Source organism: Chironomus tepperi, unplaced genomic scaffold, assembly GCF_022539635.2.
Source record: "Chironomus tepperi strain 1889 unplaced genomic scaffold, CSIRO-AGI_Ctep_v1 contig_100, whole genome shotgun sequence".
Classification (NCBI taxonomy): Eukaryota; Metazoa; Arthropoda; class Insecta; order Diptera; family Chironomidae; genus Chironomus; species Chironomus tepperi.
In genome coordinates this window covers 1,675,010-1,699,246 of record NW_027226222.1, presented here as the reverse complement: position 1 = coordinate 1,699,246, position 24,237 = coordinate 1,675,010, and the positions used below count along the sequence as shown (strand labels likewise).

General features: G+C 31.1%; 1 protein-coding gene across 8 annotated transcripts in view; it reads right to left on the bottom strand.

Moving 5' to 3' along the window:
- The window catches only part of Cngl (Cyclic nucleotide-gated ion channel-like), an 88,443-nt gene that overhangs the window by 49,268 nt on the left and 14,938 nt on the right, over positions 1-24,237 (bottom strand). For 7 of the 8 annotated variants that reach the window (XM_070635829.1, XM_070635830.1, XM_070635836.1 and 4 more), the window contains exon 2: positions 7,408-8,208. In XM_070635829.1, coding sequence (XP_070491930.1) covers positions 7,408-7,539 — 132 coding nt within the window. In that variant the 5' untranslated portion in view covers positions 7,540-8,208. Of the gene's footprint in view, positions 1-6,049; positions 6,192-7,407; positions 8,209-24,237 lie in introns of those variants that run through there. The other variant, XM_070635832.1, reaches the window with a different exon arrangement.

Genomic DNA, 24,237 nt, shown 5'->3' with positions numbered 1-24,237 from the left:
AATTACTATTCTATTTCTACCAAATTAACTTCATTTCTTTCAGAGGAGAAATGAATAATAGGGACAGTAGACCGGAAATTGGAAAACGATCCATTGTAATATTAGTCGTCTACCAAATTGGAATGTCTCCATGCAAACACAAAAGGCACGCTTAAATTATTCGAGTATTCTTTAAAAGCTGCTGATGTATTTAAGAAATTTACACTTTAATACAAAAATGTTGCAGTTTTTAACGGTCAAAATTTGAATTCTTGTAAACACTAACACTATGAAAGAAATTTGTCAAAATTTTGATTTTCTTAATTTTCTACTTTAAATTGAGTTATGTTAGTACAGAAGAATAGCATGTGATTTATTATACATTAATCTGACGAGATAAAACTTGAAAACCATTCAAGATTTGATATTTGAGTTAAAAAAATTGAATTGGAAATTTGCAAATTTTATTGTTTACATTAGCCCGATCGGCAATTGGAATGTATTGAAATTTTGTCACCACGGTGATGAGGCAGCAGTATACTCAAAACCAAGTGACACTTACTTGAGGATAACAACCGAATTTGCATCATTTCAATATGTGTCGAGCTATAAGGATACACAACTCAGTATTCTCGAGTATAGTTTTAATGAAAATGAATTTTGTGTTTGACTTGATACTGAGCCATGACAAAATAGACACAAAACTAGATTTGATTCTGAATATTCCTGAATTCTGAATGTATCTTTACATCTCTATTATGTCGGAATTCGGAAAATTTATAGGGAATATTATCCAACAGATTATTTCACATCCCAATAGAGCACTAGTATTGCTTCTGATAGTAAACTCAACAAAAGTCTATTCTCTCATCATATAACAATGAAAAAAACTTCAGAATATCAAAATGTTGGCATATTAGAATTTGCAGAAAGCATGAAAAACAGAAGCAATTGAACAATGTTTCAAAAAATGAATCATAAAATTATTCTGACGTAAGATAAATTTTGAATTTATTGAAATGTAAATATGTGAATAGTATAAATGGGGTGAATACATTAAAGCTGATGAAGAGGAAAAAGCTAAGTTTCATGAAAAAGAGAGGAAAAAAAATTCAACTCTCGGAAAATTTCACGTATATTAATATTATTTCATTGCTCTATCAGTTTACATTCGTATCATTCAGCGTATATAGTCAGAGGTGAATCTAGGGAGGGGAGATCGGGGGTCAGAATACCGAAATTCGGACTCTCTGAATGTCGTGAGCATAGTGCGAATCCTTGTCGTCATATTGACTGCACTCTATAATAGTTGTGGACAAACTTTCATTTTTTGCGACACACCTTGATGATAAGCCTTGATCTAAACAGAGAACACGGAATACGATTCATGGCGTTTCGAACACGAGTTTGCCGCGGCAAAAAGGTTGTCCACCAATGCTTTAAAAATGATTGATAGATCGAGTCTTTGGTAGGAATCGAACCCACATACTCTCAAAAGAGTGATACTGATTTCCAGTCTGTCGCCTAACCACTCGGCTACAGAAACCTTTATGTCGCCTTGTCAGATTCGCCTATTTATAGCTCGATGCCCTAGATTCCACTCTGCTCATACACAACATCCAACTAAATTATTGCCATTTCATATCTGACTACCTCTCTGTATACAGTAAACGAGAAAAATTGAAAACAAGGGCCAAAGCAAGTGAACGTACGTGTGAAATTTTTTAAAGCCGCCATGCCTAAATTGAATCAAGTCGAGGGTTGCAAGAATGTGTTAAATTAACTTCATCGACAAATGAATGAACAATAAATTTAGGAAAAAATTGCTCTCTCGTCATTTGGCAAACGTGTCAGACATTTCTTCCTATTTTTTATGCGTGTGCCTTTTTCAATTTGTGACAATTTAATATGTTACAATTTTTTCTGTTATTTTAAGCTATAATATACGGCTCCAAAAAAGCACAGCGAAACGTTGACGAGAAGAATGGAATAAATTTGCATAAGGAATAACTTTTGAAATGAGAATTTTTTTGTAAAATAAAACATCCTTTACAGTCTATTGCATGGAAAATAACTCATCTATGTATATTCAGTGGGAAAAAATCAATAAGTCATATCATTTGTAGCAAAAATAATGTTTTTCAACCTTTGAACACACAAAAAAGATGAAGAATGTTATGCTTACAAAATGATCATATCAAAGATGCTTCCTTTCCAATGAACACAAAAGAAATCATTTTGTGCTACTCGAGAAATATGTAATAAAATATTATACAACATTACACTCATTGCACAACTTGTGCATTTATAAATGTTAACATGTTTATTCTTTTCATTTTTTGGGGATTCTTGCATCTGAATTGCGGTGAATTCCTTAAAGAAAGTCAAATTTATAGTGGAATCAAGTGACATTTTGGTCCTGTTATTCTATAAATTCTATAATTCTTTAAAATAGTTTGTTAAAGTAGAAATCAAGTTCCTCATTAATGTTACTCAATGTTACAAGCTATTTCAAGCTATAATCTAGCTAAAGATCGATAACACGAAAAGCAATTATGTCCAGAAAGTCTTGAATTTTAAGAAAACTAAACAATTTCAAATTGTAAACAAAGATTTGAATTTTGAGCTTTTTTGAAAGCTTTTTTAACGGTCATAAAGCTCTTAAATTACAATTTACATCAATTAGAACCCCCAATAACTTCATGATGCAAGTATGTAATAAGTTACACAAATGCATTGCCGTTGTGAATTATGAAATCTCTTCTGTGCTCATTTGTACATGATATCGAGTATGTGCTGCTATTTCTCACATGTATGCAAGGAACAAAAAAACTTATGACAGCAATCTAGTTCCAACTTTCTACATGCTCAAATTTCTTTCCATCCTCACTATAAAAAAAAACTGTTCCTTTATTGCATTAAGCTCATAGTAAAAAGAGATAGTTGTTGTATGTCAGCTCCATACAGTTCCAATAACTCAATTGCTATTTATTTTAAAATGATTTGTTAGCAATTTACTTAACGTACAAAAATCTATATTAAAGGCTGCACATGCACAATATTTCAATTCAATTATAGATGTACTAAATGTTCAGCTTATTGAAAGGCTTTTTTTGTACATATTTTACTGCTCATATGTGAACTGATTTTTATACTCGTGGAACTGGCATGTGAACTATTTCAAAAATTTATGAGAAAATCGTGAGGCGATTATGTTCTGAAATAAATTAAAATTTTTAATGGACTTTTGAATTTTGATCCAAAGGATGACAAACTAGAACGAAGTTTGTTGAATTTTGTTACGGATGTGATGGAGGTCAGAGGTGCTCCGTGTCCAAAAAGTTTATTTTTCAACTTTCGATATCGAACTTCAAGTGAGCATTGTGTCTCACTCTGTTGCAGCCCCCGGTAGCTTAGTAGGTAAGAGCATTTGACTCATAAGCATGGCATGCAATTAAGGAGTCGTGGGTTCGAGTCCCACTCGAGCTATGCTGTCTAATTTCCACTAAAACTCAAATTTTAGTAAGGTTCCGAACATACTCGCCTTACATAATAAGTTAACGGCTTAACGGAACCAAAGCCACATAAATTTTATTAATTATCTTAAGCTCCTTTCAATTCTAAGAAAATGAATGTTAAACCACAAAGAAAAGTCAACATTTATTCTTCCCATTCAGGAAAAATTCTTCTTCCTATTAATAGCATTATCTCTTATAATTCCAATATGAATGCCATGAATGAGAGCCAATTTTTCTTATGAATGATTTTCCTTTAAATAGAAATTTATTCCGACTCATATCATCCTCATCATCATAAGTATTAATGCTATTATCGCTATCATATGTATTTAGATGTGAAATATGTTTCAATGAAAAGAAAATAAAGTAACTTATATAGTATGGAATATAGCTAAGGATCTGAAAACATAATGAATAGGAGGAGTTGAACTGGAAATATAGAGGAACAAATAAGAGATCTGAGGTTTTTGTGGTTGTTAGCTAATGTTTGGTAGTTTGATGAAATTAGAAATCAGATTTTGGTTGATTCTTCCAATGCTGAATTTCCTTAATTTTACCAAAAGTTAAACGTTATCGCAAAAGTTGCAGAAATTGTGATTTTTTAGGATTTTTTCAAATTTAAAAGCTGCCATTCAGGGTTTATCGAAGTCTCGGTTTGGATGAGACTCCAAGAGAATTCTTCGAAGTCTTGATCTCGACAGATCTTGACTAGAAAAGCCTTTGTCGATGTATTTGATTGTGATTGACTCTTGTTTTTTAACAAGAGGTTTAAGTCGATTTGAATTCGCTTCGGTTCGTTAAAAATCGATTAAAATTTGCAAAGAATTTTTTTCTGTTGGCATTTGTGAAGTATAACATTTCATACAAATTTCAATCGATTCTAAGTGAACTTTGGCAAACTCAATTTGGCTTCGACCTCTAATTTCCCAAAACACTATACCAAGATATATAGATGTGTGGAGCTCATATAAAAATTCGGTCGTTTTTATCGGTCAAAAATTTGAATTTTTTGTAAACACTAACACTACGAAAGAATATTGCTAAAATTTATAAAAATTTGATTTTCAAAATTTTCTACTTTTAGTGATGAGTTTAGTTAGTACAGAAGCATTGTAAATGCTTTATTATATGCTAATCTAACTGACTAAAAATATCTTTTTATATTTGTGTGAAAATTTTTGAATGTAATTTTACAATATTTTTCAAATGTTATTGTTTACCGTTTATTTTTTTGTTAAGGGTAGAAAAAGTTTCTTGTTAGACAAATTTGTTTGAAAGGCAGGTAGGTATTCAAACTCATTAGTATAACCTTTAATTTCCGTATGGTCAGTATGGTCGAGTATATTTGTATGTACACATCTATATATCTTGCACTATACAAAAAGTAATCAATGTCTCGCATCGCACATTATTGATATATGAGCTCATTCTAAACATAGAGAAATAGGTATGAAATTTGACTGTGTCACTGTCTATAATGGTGCATAGCGCATTAAAATCATGTAGAATTACCATTCGTCATATTTATTTTTAAATGAAATTTACGTCATTCATTAGTTCATAATGGTTCAATTTAATGACTTCTAATGAATGACTCATATTCGACATTTGACTGAAATGTATTGATCACATTAGTGAATGAAATAAATTTTAGTATTGAATCAAGGATTGGAAATTCAGGATGAATCAGGCTGGGGAACTTGGTGGTGATATTATCAACTCCACACAAATACCGCCAACACCGCTTAGTTCAGTGTTATAAAAACTTTTTGGGTCATGGTACACCTGGATGGTAAGCGTACGACATGGATTTCATGGCAATACCAAACAATTTTGGCGGCACACGAGCGATCCTAAAAGTTTTGACAGCACTGAACAAGGCGGTATCGGCGGTATTTGTGGTTGTATCGTGGCTAGATTTCCAGCCAAAAGTATAAATCTCCAAAGCTCTCTAAATAATTCTCAAGTTCTTTAGATTTCAGAATTTTCCCAGACTAAAGCTTAAATATATTTCATGTAAGACTTGATTTACAAAAATATTCAACATCTGTTCTGCCAATCATAAGATTTTTTCACAACCAAATTTGAACAAAAAGTGCAGTGAAAGCATATTTTCAACTAACAGTAAGAGCATAATGCTGGTGATGAATAGAGTGAAAGGAAGTGTGGGCTTATTGAAATTGGGAATTATGTGAATAGGATTTCATATAAATGTCAAATTTTAATAATATTCATATCTCCGTCAATATTGCAATTTTATTCTTGCCAATTACTCCATAGAGTTTCAATCAATGATGAAATAATTCACAATGTGGGAAGCAAAAGCTCATTTACTTAACTTTTTATTTATATACTATATACATTAGCATATATGCGAGAGAATGTGAATGGAAAAAACAAAAAATGGCACATGAAGCGTTGGGTTGGCAAACAGACACGTTTTTAAATAAAATATAATAAAATTTTCACACATCGAATACTAAATTGAGCACATAAGTTTTTTGAAGGAGGATAGTAAAGTGTGAATCTTAATGAATTGTTTAAAGCTTTACCTTTGTCGGTAGAAGAAAGCGAATTTTACGATTCATTTCAAAATGAATCCCAAACTTATAATCTAAAGTCTATTGAATATTTAAAGAAATATTTGACTTCTCAATTGCACATAAATATTGACATTATGTATGATTTAGTCGAAGAATGCCTCGAGGACCTAAAAAAATAGAGAAGATTTATGATAATCATGATAAGTTGACAAGTCACTTTAATCTCAATATAACAAGCAAATTTTTAAGAGCAAGACGACATATAGACCTGCCTTTGAGCTTTAAGGATTTTAGATCACGAACACATTAGTATGATTTTTCATCATATATGCTATATCTCATCATACGATATTGTATAATCTGATATGACACTTAGTAGCTTCTATGATTCTCATTCCACTTATATAAACATAGAGTAACTTATGTGACATATATTATATGCAAAGAAATTTATATGAAGCACATTACATGATGATTATTTTCCTTTTTTTTTTTTTTGATGTACGGAGAGGAAAAAAAAGCTAAGTAAAGAAAATTGTTTGGAAGCACAGATGAATTTAATGAGTAGAACAATAAATTTTTGCTTAGCGCATTTATGCGAAAATACTGGGAAGTACCAGAGTATGTCATAAAACAAGCTTATCTCGGAGGTATCATGATTTTAAGGATTATCTTTCTTAAATTTTGTGCTGCATTGCAAACTTGTGCTTTTTTATTTTGAAATGGAATTCGGCATTGATTACGAAAAGAAATAAAGTTTGACATTGATTTCGAAACGAATTCGACATTGATTTCGAAATATTCGAAATCAAATTTGAAAACTTGAATCTTATTCAAAAATTTGAAATTGAGTTCGAAAAATTCGAAATTGGTTTCAAACAATTCGAAATCTGATTCGAAAATTTTTAAATCTAGTTTGAAATTTAAATCGAAATCGTGTTCGAAATTTTGTTCAAAAATTTCGAAATTGAGTTTAAAATTCAAAAATTGAACAACTGTTAATTACAATATAATCTAGCTCAATGTAAACAATATGATAACTATTTAATCACTGTTTGCAACATTTTTGTGGAAACTGAAAATCGGTCATTTAATTTATAAAAATTTCACATTATTTCCTTCAAAATTTTTAAAAGATCACAAGTATGCTGCGATATAATTAAATTAGATTTCTTTTGTAGCTCTACACAAAAACGTAAGCAATTGCAAAAATGCGCCTTTTTATCGTCTACATAAGCCTTTTTTCTTTCAATTATATATCTATGTCATATGTCAAGTATGTGCCGAGACATGAGATGAACACGAACATTAAAACGAATGAGTCAACATTTAATAGCGAAATATGATTTGTATAATTTTTAACTTACTGAGAATAATCCACTGGCTGTATGCGATTGTGATGCAGCTGTACTTCCGTAATGTTGTGTCTGATAGCTGCTCGACAGTATTTTCTTATGTGCCGATGCATGTGCCCTGTATGCTGAAACACTCAATTTCATTGTTAACCAATCGATGTGATATATATAATGATAATGTGGTGCATCTATGCATAAAATTTCAACTTCCAATCGTTAATTAATTTTTTTATGACACAAATTTTTTCACTTTTTCACCTCAAATTTATTTTTGCTTTAAATTTTCAATATTAATGAATTTTTTTTTGTCGTGTGGGAATTTTCACATATTTTTTGATGTCTTTTTTTTTGCTTCCTTTAATATTTGTTTTGTATCGGACAAAAAAAAATTTATAACAATAAAAAAATAACACAAAAATTATGTTCAGAAATGGATGTACATGTGTCAATAATATCGTTAAAGATGAGATATATCGATAAGAATCAGCAATAATAAAAGCATTTATGTTTGTATTTGTATATGATTGCTGTTATACCCTCTCTGTTTATTCTGTTTCGATCATTACATGATTTATTGATGCTTCTCACTCACTCTATACACAGCACACACGTTATTTGATTTGCCCACATACAGATAACATGTGGAATCGTCAAAAATAATCATAAAACATAGAGAGTACGAAAAGATTATCTCATAAATTATAACGAAAAAAATGAGAATCGTATTATGTCCTGTTTTATGTCACAAACATTCACACTCGATGCTTATCACACACCAAAAAAAAGTATCAAAAGTTATGAACAGCAGAGCAACTGAAATACATAATAAAAGAAACAAAAAAAGAACGAGAATGAATATATGTATGAAAAAATCTAAAGAATATACTTTTAAAGACGACAAGAACTTAATATAAATAATGAGATGAATTTCCACAAGAATTTTTATTCTCACAAGTCTCATAAGCATAAAGTACTCGACTTTGTTTTACAAATGGGATGTATTCCTTGTTAGCTCATATATTTTAATATTTAACAGTGAGCACCAGTGTTGTTATGCAGTTGTATCATTAGCAAAATGATGATTTGTAAATTTTTTAATTACTGAGAATAATCCACTAGGGCGTTGTAATTGTGATGCAGCTGTACTTCCGTAATGTTGTGTCTGATAGCTGCTCGACAGTATTTTCTTATGTGCCGATGCATGTGCCCTGTATGCTGAAACACTCAATTTCATTGTTAACCAATCGATGTGATATATATAATGATAATGTGCTTGTGCAATATCTATGTGCATAAAATTAAAGTCAACTTCCAATCGTTTCTTCTTAAATTTTTTTATGACACAATTTTTTCATCTTTTTCACCTCAAATTTATTTTTGACTTTAAATTTTCAATATTGATGAAATTTTTAAGGCATCGTTGACGAAAACTTGAATATATTTTTGAGTGATTGTCTTTTTTTTGCTTCCTTTAATATTTTTTAGCTTTTCGTATCGTGACAATGTCCAAATGTGTCTTAGTGAATTTATAGGCACAATAAAAAAATAACAAGTCAAAAATTAGTCCTATTGCGTACGTCGTCATCCGCACAGAAATGGATGTACATGTGTTCAATAATATCGTTAAAGATGAGATTATCGATAAGAATCAGCAAAATAATAAAAGCATTTATGTTTGTATTTGTATATGATTGCTGTTATACCCTCTCTGTTTAATTCTGTTTCGATCATTACATGATTTATCTAAGCCATGCATTCTCACATCACTCAAATACAGCACACACGTTATTTGTCTCTGTTTGCCCACATACAATAACATGTGGAATCGTCAAAAATAATCATAAAACATAGAGAGTACGAAAAGATTATCTTCTGATGATCTTTCTCATTATAACAAAAAAATGTTGAAAAGAATCGTATTGAATGTCCTGTTTTAATTCAGTCACTAACATTCCACAAAGTCATGCTTATCACACACCATAAAAAAGTATCAAAAGTCTGGAACACCATACATTGCTAGGACCCGCCACATGAACTCCTGTCAATCAGAGCAACTGAAATACATAATAAAAGAAACAAAGAAAGTTAACGAGAATTGAATACTGTATGAAAATCTCAAGGAATATACTTTTGATGTGGTCTACACAGACGACAAGAACTTAATATAAATAATGAGATCCCTGCGAATTTCCACAAGAATTTTTATTCTCACAAGTCTCATAAGTATGATAAAGTACTGTAATCTTGTGTTAGAAATTTAGGCAAATGGGATGTATAACCTTGTTAGCTCAAATATATTTTAATATTTAACAGTGAGCACCAGTGTTGTTATGCAGTTGTTTTGCCCTTTAATAATTTTTTGCAATAAATATTTAGCTTGGTTAATTAAGAAACAAAAAAGATCAACTGTCGTTGCACTAAATTTATTTATTTGTAGTTTTTATCCCTTTTTATAGTTGTTTGCCCCTTCATATAAATAATTTAGTTTGTTGTTGAATTTCGAACAATAAAGATCAAATTTGCACTAAATTTATTCATCCAGTTACTATTTATTCGATAAGTTTCTTCATTTACAAGTTATAACAGTGATTCAAGAGTGTTCCACGACTATCTGTGTGTCTTAATTAACTTAAAAATATCTATGCAAAATGTAAGTAAAGAATATCATATTAAAGTGCGAATTTTACTGCAAATTACAGTGTTGTTGATCTAAATGCCTTGATTATTTTAGACTACAATCAACAGCAGTGCTGTAGTCTGCAACTATAATCAACAGAAGTGTTGTAGTCTAAAATAATCACAGTATCTAAATCTACAACACTGATAAACACAAATATTTCAGATTTATGTAATAAAGACTGACCAATTTGCATAAGAAGCTATTCTATTATGACTGGATGCTTTTGATTTTTTTGTCATCAAATTTTCTGCATGACTTACAAGCTCAATGAAATTTAATGAATAGAACTTTTAGTTTGTCTCATAAATGAGCTGTAAAATCTTTTATGAATCAAAGCTGGAAAAATTTGCTATCTTCTACTTCTTCTCGGTTAAATGAGTTCAAGTTTCAACGAGTAACTCTTTTCAATTAACTTTTCGTAACTTTTTTTAAGAAAAAATTAATTAAAATTAAATTTTTATCTCGAGAAACTAAAAACCCGTGAAATTTGCACAAGTAACAAATTATTCCATTTAGTGAAGCTTTACATTCTAGGATTTTTGTCATGTTGTTATAAAATGTAATACGAGTGTAATGTCATTCATGACATTCAATTAAATTCAGACTCTTCTCGTCCAATATCAAGCTTTTTACTCAATGATTATGGGTTCGGTGTAATAATGTCATATGCTTCATCATAACTTTAATCGTAATAGAGAAAGTTTCATGCTATTCACAAGTCTTTTTGCACATCAGATTCTTCCCAATGAACAATCTCACTTCATGGTTGTCCACAGAATTTTATTGCTGTATAAACGCATAGAATTCTAATGATTTACTAAGTTATTTTGTTATGATATTCCATAGCCTGCTTGTGTTTTGTTGCTATGTTGTTGTTATTTCTTCTACTTCTTTGCATTTTCTCCTAACTCAATGGAATAAGTTTAGGGAGAATGAGACCGAGGAAAAAAATCTCTTCAAGTATACGATGTTGACCTCACATTCCATTTCAAAAGCAGTATTCTGTCTACAGTACTTGCAAAAAAAACATTTCGAGATGAAATGAAAAATAAGTTATTATTTTGCAAATTTTCCATCTCATTCCTTTCCATTTGAAGGAGAATTCCTATTCCTCTTGTGCTTTTTATGCTTTCTAAAGGTGCGTTCGCAAATGACGTTCAATTCTGTTGTTTTCTAAACTGTTATGCTGAGCGGCACAATGGGACAAATCCCATGTTTCAAATAATAATTGAGTCGAAATCCACCGTTAAGGTGCCGTCAGGGCTACTTTGAAACCATGAGATATACTGGTAGAAACGCTTTGTTGTAGCATGCTGTATCGCATCCCACACCTTGCAACTAGATACTATCAATATCAAAGCAATGCGGAATTTTTCGACAACTTATTCAACCCGTTCGATGATTCTCGGTAATATGCATAGTCATGCATAATCAGATATTTATGAATTCAGTATTGTCAGAAAATGGATTTGTGATATCCGTGTATAGTGGAATATGGAGTATTACAGTGGCTGTGTATGACTTGAAACCTCAAATTCCACTATACTGGAGTATCATAGAGACTGTATGCTTGATATCCCAGATTCCACTATACTCGAACAACCACAGAATTCGAGTAATTTTTATTAAAGATAACTCTTTCATCCTACAGTTCCTTAGGATCTGTTTGACCATTTTTCACAAATTTTTATTGACTTTTCTTAAAATAAGCTACAAGAGTCCATCGTGTGCCTTCCGAGAAAAACTTGTTGAACATCATAAAATAATTGACCCCCACATAATGGAGTTGTTGTATAATTTTAATTGAGTTGCAAGTATTCTGCATGCACTTTCTGATAAAAATATTAAGGCATGAGTGAGCGAAAAAATAAAAATACCATTATGCTGATTATGTTTTTATATTACGACTTGTTGTATACTCGTGATGAATTTTATATCCTTTTATATTCATACTTTTTACTAAAAAATATATATCATATCCTGCAAGATGCATAATAAATAACGGTGATAATAAAAAAGTATAAGTTTGTTGCAACTAAATTTTTTTAAGTGACTAAAACTACTTCCTGTACATGATTTCTCATCCTGTTAGGGTTTACCACTTATGCAACATGTTCTTCTTCTGGATGGCTTCCAAAAATTAATTTCATTGATATATGTCGGAAGTAAGTCTGTTTTACTTGTAACTTACTGTCATTAAAGACAGTATCTTCTAAATCTGCTTCCCTTCAGTCTGTACACATTTGACATCCTTTGAAAAGATTCATCACTGACTATATTTCACTCTTTAGGGGTGAATTTAGGGGAATGTTGTCCAAACCCTTTTTGACTCGATCAAAACCGTACACTACGTACGGTTCATGTCATTTCCGAAAAAAATTCTGTGACGCACAGTTTGGACAGCACTGATTTAGGGGCTTTAGGTGATTTTTAGCGTCCCATTACCCTTAACAGACCCCTTCCCCTCTTTGTATACTCAAAGTCATGACTCTCAAAGTAACAGTCAAAGCTTAACCAATAATTTAAGAACCCCCACTGGATAAACACATGATTCAGATCCATTGTGCATTGATGAAGGAACATATTCATTTTTATGTACGTTGTAATTTTATTTCTCTTATGGTATATGAACGACAAAAAAAAATTCATTTCTTCTTCATCCATAGATGCATAAAAGCAGAATGAAATGTGTGGAATGATAATAAATATTCACGTATTTTTTTGTCATACATGAGTTTATTTCTCATATATTTTATGCTCATGTAAATTATTTTTTGAAGCACTTCCGCGTCTCTATTGGTATTGTAGGAAGAATCATGTTTGAATTGATGAGCAACATGAAATTTATGAGTTGCAGGAAGGAGTGTCATGTTTAAAATTTAAAGATTCGTTAAATATTAAAGTGTTGTTTGATTTCTGAAGGCTTTTTTGTCATATTCCGAGCGACACAACTTGGTGGATCTGCATGGAGACGTTCACATGGCTGCCATATAACCTTCAAATGGAGATGTCCATAAGAACCACATGTACATTTGGTCTGGGTTTGACCCACATAGAGACGGCTTCCATTTGATGCTATTATAAGAGCTTTTGTGGAGCTTTAAAAGCTCTGTGATGAAACCTCCTTCATTTGTGTCTACTCGGCTACAAGAAAGTTAAAGAAATCCCAAAGTGAATTAACCCTTTTAAATAAGTTTCAAGGATATTTACATTCTCAGAATTCACACGAAAGGTCCAAAGTCAAAGTTCATCTAAAACTTTGATGAAAATTCCTTCTTAATATTTGCTACTTGAAGCTTTTTTTAAAATTTAAATCTATTTCAACTTGGAATTTCACAAATTAAGTTGAAATTTTTTTCTATTTTAACTTTGAGGTTCAATATTCAATACCACAATATAGTTATAAAGTTTAAACTTTTCTCATACTAACTTTAACATTACATTGATATTAAAAAAGTTTGAAAACTATTTCTTGTAACATTTCATTGATTCATGAATCATGAAATCAGTAGATAATGTAAAATTGATATCAGAATGTTATTCTTTGATGTGATGTAAGATTCTTTATCATATAAAGTTTGAGATTAAAGAAACTTATCAAAAATCTTTTGAGAGTTTACACTAGAAACTTTGCTCAGGAACTAATAAATTTCAAAACATCAAAGTAATCAATATTCAGTTTCATTAAATAATTGCCTATGGATATTAGTCAAAATTCCAATTTTGAACACTTGATGCATATAACAATACCTCAAAGATTTAACCTCATGGGCTTTTCATGATAAAAATATCCAAATGAATAATTCCAAGGAGATGTAGATGAAGAATATAAATAGAAACACTTCAATAACCCAGTAGCTAAGGATTTAACCTTTTTATACTTAATCCCTCGATGTTGATATGCATCTGAGGGCTTCATTTGTTGTGTTTTTATTGTTATACTCCAATGTTTTGATATAAAAATAGCTTTTAGATCTGTAAGAGTTCCAGCAGATTTAGAAAGTCCTTTTGTACAGCAGCTATCACGTGTATCTTCTTTAATATTTCACTTGAAATATTACATTTGTTTTCTATTGTTTACAATTCCTAAAAGCTGCAAACTCAATAACCAATATCTTCCTACATTGTTAGACAGAAACTATTATTTTAATTGCAATCATAGTGTGCTATGGATTAATAATAAACTCAATATGGATAATTAATTAATTTCTTGTTTATTCTTCGGATTTCAATTGTAGACTGACTTTATAAAGAAAATTGTAAAGGGTGTTCAACTATGTCAAATATACAATTTGAATTCCAAATGAACGTTACAACAACAATTCAAGTTCTTAATAATTTTCAATCTAAAACATTCTTGAATTTTGATAATAAGATTAGTTTAAAAACCTTGAAAGATTAGCTCAACTTTTAAAAGATAAACCATTGCATTTTCATTTAAAATGTGCAGAGGAAGTTATGCAAATGTGGCTATAAAAATCCACGTAAAAGTTAGTGAATGGAATATGAAGAGAGCGGAAAAAATTGTAAATTTTTATTAACATCATCTGACGGTCGTACCAAAATTTATTAAAAAATTGAAATTACATCTTAATATTCCTGTTATCGTTCTCGTCGTCTCCTTTCCATCTCCATTTATATACATGAAATATGAAAAGTCAATTTCTTCAAATGGTTTTTCATTTTAAAATCATAAAGGAAGAAGTTTTATTGCTCAAAGTTGAAGCATCAAGTTATAAAGAGATTAGAAGCTATTTAAGATTGTTGGCGCGAATCGTAAAGCCAAAACGTTATTGCATATTGTTTTATAAATTTGTGTACTCGAGGGCAATTGTCTTGGCAAGCATTCCATCGCAACATGAAATGCTCATGCAATCACAAAACCCATTGTTGGACAACTTGCCATTTAATTATGTGTTATGGCTTTTTTGCTTTCATTTTTCGAAAAAACATTCAGCAGACAGGATTGCTCATGTTCATTAAAATTTATAGCTGTTGCTTTATCGTTTAATTTAATGGATTGATAATACTGTTTGACTTTCATGTACTAAGTGTGGAATATAGAGTGCATAACATGTAATTAGAATGTATTAAACAAGCGATGGGGTCAGTATACGCAGATGACAATGTGTTTTTTTATTGTAAATCTGCTGGTAATTTCATAATTTGATGGCAGTTTTTATGGTAAAGTGAAATGTGCTGCATTAAATGATGAATTGATTGTTTCCTTTTTTGTACCTTATAATGGAAAATTTATAGGAAAATCAATAAACTGTGTAGGTTGAAAAGCTCTTGAAAAGTTTGAGAAAACTTTGTTTTCCCAGGAAGAAGCATAGCGTGGCCTTTTGGTGCTCTGGGAATTTTCATTCAAAAAAGGTCCTTCCTGTTTGTGTTTTAAAGTCTTGACTCCGAGAAATACATTTGCTTTCTATGCAGGCGTGTAGGCGCCGAGGGATGAATGTGTCTTGACGGACATATAAATGGATGGAAATTAGTTGTGAGTTAATATGACGACGTAGCGATGCCCTAGTACGTTGTGCTGCTCGTGGTATTGCATCGTTCAGTTTGGGGGAAGAAAACACCATTTTAAAATGATCCTTTACTCCCACCATTGTTATACTATCTACTGATCCCAAAATACTTTCAATCTCAATTCAAAAAGCTCGAATTTCTGAGTCCAAAAATAGTCTATTGCATCTTATGATCATATACACATGAGGATGATCCCAGCATAATAGAAATTAACCTTTAAGCATTCATAAATATGAAAGCAAAACAAACATCCACACGACAAGATATTTATCCAGCTAGTCCTCATGAAAACTACTCTACAACATGATAATTAAGCTCCTGACATATCGCTGAAAGGTGATTTGAATCTAGATAGTTGTCACTACAAATTGCACATGAGAATACGAGCAGCTTTAAAAAATTTGTCGCTTTATCCAGCACAACACAGGATTTTAACAGGGATTTAAAAATTGTTTGTCAAGTGCAGTTAAACAGCGATTATGCAAAAATGAAAAAGTTTTCTCCCGACTGTTTAGCAAGTGATAAAAATTTATGAACGAAGATGCAGAATGAAGGCACAGAATATGCTGCAATGACGTAAAAAGTGTGATAACAGTAAATGAGGGATAGCAATTAAATATGCATTACTTTGTTCCTGGTGTGCCATTCAAAACTTGACATTAACAATTTTACAGATGTTGAAGATTCAAATTGAGAGATTTCCTTTTTTCGTCCATTATCTTTTTTCTAATGAAAGCTGCTGTTCCTTGAATATTAAAGCATTTCATGCAAATCACGATTTTCCACTTAATTCTGATTGTTTTAAATTTCTAAGTACTTAAATGCTAGACTTTTACCAAAAACCAATTGACAATTTACTAGAAGATATAATTCCGAAAAATAAATCGTCTTACAATTTCTTCATCTTTGCTTTTCTGTCTACTGAACTAAGTACTTAAAGAATTAAATCTAAAGAATATTTGATGAAGATTAGTCAAAACAAAGTCAGACAATCTAATTGAGTTGCTTTTAAATAATTTCATCAAAATTCAGTAATACAACTGGAACTAGGAAGAGTTCAATGACTGCTGACTACCGAGCAGTTCAAATAGATCTTGACTCTATCTTTAGAACAGTTAATAAATAAATTAAACTGCTGAGAATATGCTAACGGTCAATTTATATTCAAATTGTAACCAACTTCAATTAGTTGATTCCCCCATTTCATAGTTGTTAATCCCTTTCACATAAATATTCAATCTGTTTTCTAACTTCAAACAATAAACATCATTCTTACTTAAATCCGCAAGGAAGTTATCAATAAATAAGTAAGCAATTTACTACACCTACAAAAACATACAGAATCTCAGCTTAATCTCGACTTACAGAACATTAAATCTAAAAACAGACTGAGAATCTCTGATAATCATAGAATCCAATAATAGTATCATAGGTCTAAAATATCAATTTACCTTTCCTGACATGATAAATAAATAATCCAACATTTTCTTATGGTTTCTATGGAAGGAAAAATACCTGCAGCAGGAGATTAAACGAGGCTTCTTGTGCCATTCATATCAAATCAAAATCAATTTTTCACCAAGGTAACTAAATCCAACAAGACATTTATTTTGCCTTAAATCTTTCTTTGATAGATTTCAAGATTTCCCTCAAATTCCACATAAACAAGCAATTTTCTTTTTGAAACAAGCAGTGTTTTCTTGACTTCCACAATTTAACAAACAAGTACCAATTCATCTCTACTTCCGTTGAATGAAGATAGTAAGGAAATAAGTATTTAAATGGAAAATTTTTCCACTGTCGTCCTATTTTTCCTCCAATTTTCTTTGATAAACATTTCAAGAGAGGGAAAAAAATGTTTTCGTTCTGAAGTGTTTTGCCAGAAGATGAATAAAAAAACAAAAGGAGAAGAAAAGTTATAAACACACAAAAAAAAGATATGAAAAAGTCCTTTATATAGCACCCAATAATATAAGCAATAAAAATCTCTCAAGCTTCCATTTAGAATTGAGTTCGCCACAAAATTACTCCATTTTTCCCTCTATTTTATTTGTTCGATATTACTTAAGAATACAGTCAGTTGTTGGTACATTGAAGTATTGGAAGAAATAATAGGAAGCAGTTGTTAGTATCTTCTTCTTTAATGAATCCCGATCCGCGCACATCCACATGGTGACGGGATTGGAATGACATATTTTCCATGACAGACTTAGAATCAAGTAGCTGACAATTGACAAATTTGGTTGCTTTTCCAAGTGACTGCACTTGATTCTAAGCATACAATCACTCATCACCATGGTTGCAAAATTTTAACATGTACCGATCGGGGTTGAATGAAGAGAAAAGCATTTTCAAGCCCTAGAGGAGTCAGAATGGAATTCTGAATTTGAAAGAAGCTCCCGTTCTATTTACAGTATTAAATTACTTTTTATTGTACTTCCACTTGTCTATAATTTAAAGAGAATTTTACCTCAAAACCATTATTCACTGCTGAATGCTGAACAAGAAATTGTTTGAATCTGAAGTTTGCAAGAAGTTGAAAATTATTGCAGAAAATTTCACCAGCTGTTCTGTGAAGATAAGCTGTATATTTAATGGTTTAGTGTCTGGCAACTAATCTAAGGAAATAGCTGAAATCAGCCCGAGTGACACAATGTAGTGCATGACATTTTTCGTCTCAAAAGTCAGTCTTATTGCTGCCTTAACGAATGCGTTGTTCTGTTCAGACAACTCATGATCCTTGATGTATTTAAAGGAACCCGAACAGCGCACTATGTATTGACGCTAAAACGCAAATTGTATTGACAGCAACGTGAAGACTAATTTTGGTCCATTTAAACAGCAAAAAATGCGGTTTCGTCGCATTGTGTCACTCGGAGAAGTTGATAGTTTACAGCTATAAATTCCAAATTTCTTTCCTTACACTTGTCAGTCAAAAAAGTATTGACAAGTTCAGAAGCTTAATACCAAAAGCAATTGAACACAGAAATTAATTATAAAATTATTCCATCGTGTCGCATTTTTGTTAAAAACTTTAGACATTGTTGTCATGTCAACGCCTCTTCTTTATCAAGTGTTGAGTGTCACATATCTAAAACTTGTTGTTGTCAGTTCCTCACAAAACTATCAACATTTTCTAAGATTGTTTTTGTCAAAAACTATTTCTTTATTTTAAAGGAGAAATTGTTGTTTCCTTCTTTATTGTTCTTTAAGTTAATTAAAAGATTCATGATAATGATACCATAACTTTTTGATTAGGGTACGGCATTTGGCTACTTTTTGCTAGCAAAGCACCTTGAACTTTCTTTTGAAAATTTTATTTTTAGTTCAAATAAAAAGGGGAAAGACTTCTAGGTGGAATTGTCGAAAAATTTGAAATTCAAATAATCGTTAGAAAGATAAATTTATTTTTATCATATAAATGAATGCTTTGGGACATTATTGCGATGTTTTGAGCTTCATAAACATTGATTTTAGAAGCTTTGATATTAATACAAGTTATTTATTCAAATCCAAGCTTAAAATCGATTTGAATTTCATATTAATTTGAATTTTCATTCAAAATCAAAGTCAACTTTGATTTTTAATTCACATAGTTGATTACCCCCTGACATAAAATAGTCATAAACTTTCCCAAGTTTCTTCTTTAAATGAAGGCTTTATGATGAATAATCATAAAAGATTGAAACAATTTAATAAATTTAAATTGAAAACTTCATCAATTATAAAACTCTTTGGAACTAAAATTATGTTTGCTTGAGAACAATTTTGAAACAATTGAAGTGATTTAAATCTTATTATATGCTTCACACCTGCTTCTGAATAGCAAAAAAGTTTAGAAGGACAAATATAGAAGGACTTGTGATTTAGATCAATAGCTTGGCAATGTGTTCCAATAAAGAAACTCAAAGTTTAGGAACTCGATGGACTGTTGAGCAGTAAGCATTTAATGTACTTATCCTCACCTAAATTAAGTTGGTTAATTCAATTGATAACCGTAAAATTAAGTATAAACCCTTTTCCAAGAAAGGATTCATAAAATCACTTTATTTCTCAAAAGTTTTCAATAAAAATCCCTCTTCGCCTTAAGTTAAAGTTCATCAAATATTTCCTCATCCCTAACACCTTTAATTCTGATATCTTTTCAATAATAAAACTTGTGAGTATAACAACAAAAAAAAGTTTTAACGAAAACATTCCGTTGCTTCAATCCCTTGGGAAAGAGAACAAAAAAAACCTTCGGAAATTGAAAGATTCCTCTAAATGTGATAACTGTGGTAAGAGGAGGATATTCACAAATTACGTCACGTTATTTCACATCCTCAAAAATACCTTTAGCTATTCTTATCATTGAGATCCAGAGCTGCTAAGGCGTTTCACGGCTAATGATTGTTTGACTTGTAAGGGTTGACAGACCTCTGTAATCAGTAGACCTACAGTTTATACTGGGAATAGTGAACCACGTTTCCACTGCTATGATTCAGCTCATTGTCTTTAACCTACAAGAGGAGACTATGAGCCGCGTTTCCACTGCATAAGATTCAAAAAGGGCAGGTGACTAAATCTTCTCCACCGAGTCTCGAACCCAAGACCACTAGCGTCGATATCACAATAATTAGGTACCGAAGTACTAAGATCCATTCCTCCATCGAGGACCTCGATGGTTCTATATGGCTTTCGTGTGCGTCCGTGACCCTTTCCCCAAACCAAAATCTAATTCTACCACCAACCCTACACCTCTTCTTCCTCCCCCAAAAAAAGCGTTACAGAATAAGTCAACGAATCCTAAGACGAAAATACAAAAAGAATCTAGGAATCTTGGAAAAAGAAATATGAAGCAGACAGACAGAATGGAAGTATAGAAATGCGTTAAAAACAATCTCAAATAAGGAAGACAAAATAAAATAAAAAGTTTTCTATATGACGACAAAAAAATCTAATGGATGAATTGAGACGAAAAGAGGATAGAAAGAATTTATTTCTTGTCTCTGTTTTTCCTTCCTCTGTTTGGTTTCGAAGTAAAAAGAAAATGATATAAAAGTCAAACTAAAGTGACACAGAGCAAAATTCTTTTCAAAATATTTTTATTTTTTGCACAAGAGAATCACAAGTCTGTTTTCTCTCCTCTGTTGTTCTTCTTATGCTATTTTCTGCTTGTGTTTTTTGCTTCTAAAATTATCAATAAACCTGATTCTAATAAAATATTACAGAACCTTAGATTGAGGACATTGGAGGAAGATGAAAATTGGAAAAGTTTATTTTTGATAACCTACAAAATCTGATCAACGTGCTGGTTACGATTCTCGTGTTGGTTATTCTTCATTTTTGGTGAAGTTTTGCCATTTTTTGAATTAAAACCAAACAATTTTGATAGAAATGATAAAAATCTTCATTATAAGTCCCGAGCAACACATTATCCTGATCAGCACATACCGAAATGTTGCCACGAACGCGACGACGCATCAGAAAACTCAAGGTCTGATTGTTTTCGCCAAATAGCTGAATTTTGGTTCTAAGCACACTGACAGTACCGATCGGACTTGAAGATGACTTTGTAAATTCATACATCTTAAAGTCTTGACGATTTTTTGTCACATAACAGTCATGTGTACATTGTCAAGATGTCATGATAACTGCATTTGCAACATCATCGTCATGATACTCGAGAAGTAGAGCTTCAAATTGTTAATAACCAATGTTCTGGTTAGATATAAAAATTAGATATAAAAGAAGTCACAAGTGTTTTGAACAACTGCTAGATGTTAGTTTGTATGAATTTTTGAGGAATCTAAATTTGAATAATTGAATAAAAACTATTTTAAGCATAGATAGTTCTAAATAGAAACTTCATGTGTTATAACGTTCATTTGAGATTTGAATAATATTTATTTTACATAGTTGAAAACCCCTTTTTCATACAAAAGCTCAGTTTGTTTTTAAACTCCGAAGAATATACATCATTATGAATTTGTAATTGAAGTCGTTTTAATTAAAATATCGAGGCAGTAATGACGGTCCACAAAATCATAAACGTAATGTATTTTTAAAATGAAATTTTGTGCTTCCCGTCAACTGATGAAACTGATCTAATTTTAATAATGAATAAACACTGCAAGATACAGACTTCAGCAGGTGAATAGTTACTCTAGACTTAATTATATCAGATCATCCTCTTTGTTATGAAAGACTCAATTTTCGTAGAATTTGACTCAGTTTAGAGTACATCTATAAATACATCATTTATGCAAAATCTAAGAAAACAAATCAAAATTTGATATTATCAACTAAGGAGTTGAACGTTTACTCTCATAATAAGCTTTTTCTAATAATAAAACCCGCTTCAAGGTGTTTTTGATGCAAACAACTAAATACAAACATGCCATAGTCATAGCTTACTTCATAAATTATAATTCTGAAGACATTATTCTTCCATTAGACTAAAACTTGATACACATTCAATAAGATGAAGCAAAAGTCCAATAAATTTTCTATATAAATCATTTCTTATTAATGGTTCTTAGATAAAACTCAATTAATTTCCTCGAAGCCGAACGTCTTAATAAATTTGTGGTGCTTTAAGCTCAATCTTCTGAACATTTTTGGAAGTTTACCACAGAAATCATAAAAAATTAAGGTTTGACTCTTTCATTGTCGAAATCTATACACATAATTGAGGTGGGGAAATCAAACAAGAATACCTCAAGCAACCATTAATCGATTCAGTCATTCAATAGATTTGATTTCTTGAGGCAATAGGATTGAATTAATGGAAAGCCTTTATAGCTTAATGTTGAAAACATTTTATTGTGCTCATTTTTATTTTGATCTTAAACCAAGAATTGTGGTCAGCATTTTTTGTGATTCTCAATGCCTGGTTGTCATGATCATGAGATGAACTTTGAAGTTCTCTCAACATTCCTTTATAGCTTTATATCGGGTGCCTTTGATGAAATTATATTGTTCATAAAATATGTAAAATGATACAATGAATCGAATTTTAAACTTGATACATTTTCAATTCCATAAATTTCGACCCACATCTCCCTTTTTATATACCGTGAAAAGGATGACAAGTCACGCAGAACCATGAAATAAGGAAATACGACTCTTTTATTGATGTCAGTAAAGATTTAAAAATTTAAAATGATTTAAAAATTAAAATTAATCATCCCACACTTTATAACAGTGCTGATATCCAAAAGAGTCATGATTATAAAAGTTTTATGTGTACATGTCCTGTCTGCCATTTGTAAACAAATTCGTCAGTTTCAAATTTCCAATTTTTATGCACGGACATCACACCCATATTTAAATAAGTAAAGGAAATTCTCTATAAAACTTATAAAAGGATTTCAAATATTGATCATACACTCTCAAAAATATATATACACACCCACAAATTAGGCTTCAATTTTTTTTTTTATTTATGGTTAGCGACATCGACATCATCATCCCACATGATACCTCTTAGTTCGTGATCTGAATATTTAATGTCATATTTTTAACTCAATTGATATATCCTTAATCCAAAAGATTGTTGTTATGGGTAGACTAACCTCATAATAAGGAGATGTTCACTTAGGGATCATTCACTTATTGCGTAACATGAATTCAAGTTGCTACACAAGTTTGTTACACTGCATTTGGTTGGAGTCCGCAGGTGAAAAGACTTCCTGGAGCTTTAAGAGCTGCATGGCGCAGAACAATAATAAAAGGATGTCGGCTCAACGTGCGGACCAAAGGATCAGTGCAATCAAGGTGATAAAACCAGCAACAGAGTCAGATGGAAAGGATTTGGTTGCAACCTAAGTTCCACTTAGTAACATGGTTACAGTAAGTGAGTAAGTAATGCCATTTTGACACCAATCTGCTTTAAGAGTGATATAGGGTGGAGAGGGGAGATAGATAGAAGGAGGTAGGGGGGAGTTAGAGAAGACGGTGGGGGAAGGGGAGATAAGAAGCTGATCTGATTTAATTCCGAGAATTCCATTGTTCATTTTTGAAAAAAGTTCGCTATTCTGTAACATAATCAGCTAATGGTCCCTAACTAAGCTTCATTTCTTTAAACTTTATTTGAATTTGAGGTCCTCCGTAAAAATTAATGGAAGGGATTTATAAGAAGCCAAGACAAGACGCAAAAACAATTTATTTTTCAATTTCAATGAAAATTTTTCGCTCTCACAATTGTCTTGAAAGATGCCATCAGCAGTAAAGTACTTGACCCATTTTCACATGCTAACGACTTTATTTTGTTCTAGCTGCTGGCAACTTTTTAACTTTCTTAAGGAATTAAATTTAATTTAATTTTTTTTCATCAAGTGGTTCGCGTAATTCCCAAAAAAAAAGTATAAAATTTCCATTCTTTATCCCATTAATGACACTTAATTCAATTCATATTATTTTAAATAAAATGAGATGTTTACGAACTCAATTCATTCAATTGAATATTGAAGTTCATCCTTCTTGTTATTACAGCTATATAATTGAATTGAAAAATTTTTATTGAGAATTATTTTATGGCATGACAATAAAAATGTCAAAATTTATCAATTGATCTTTATTTCTCTGTTTTTTTCCGCACAGTTCGCATATATTGTGTCTTTATGTTTTAAAATAAATTCCATTTATTT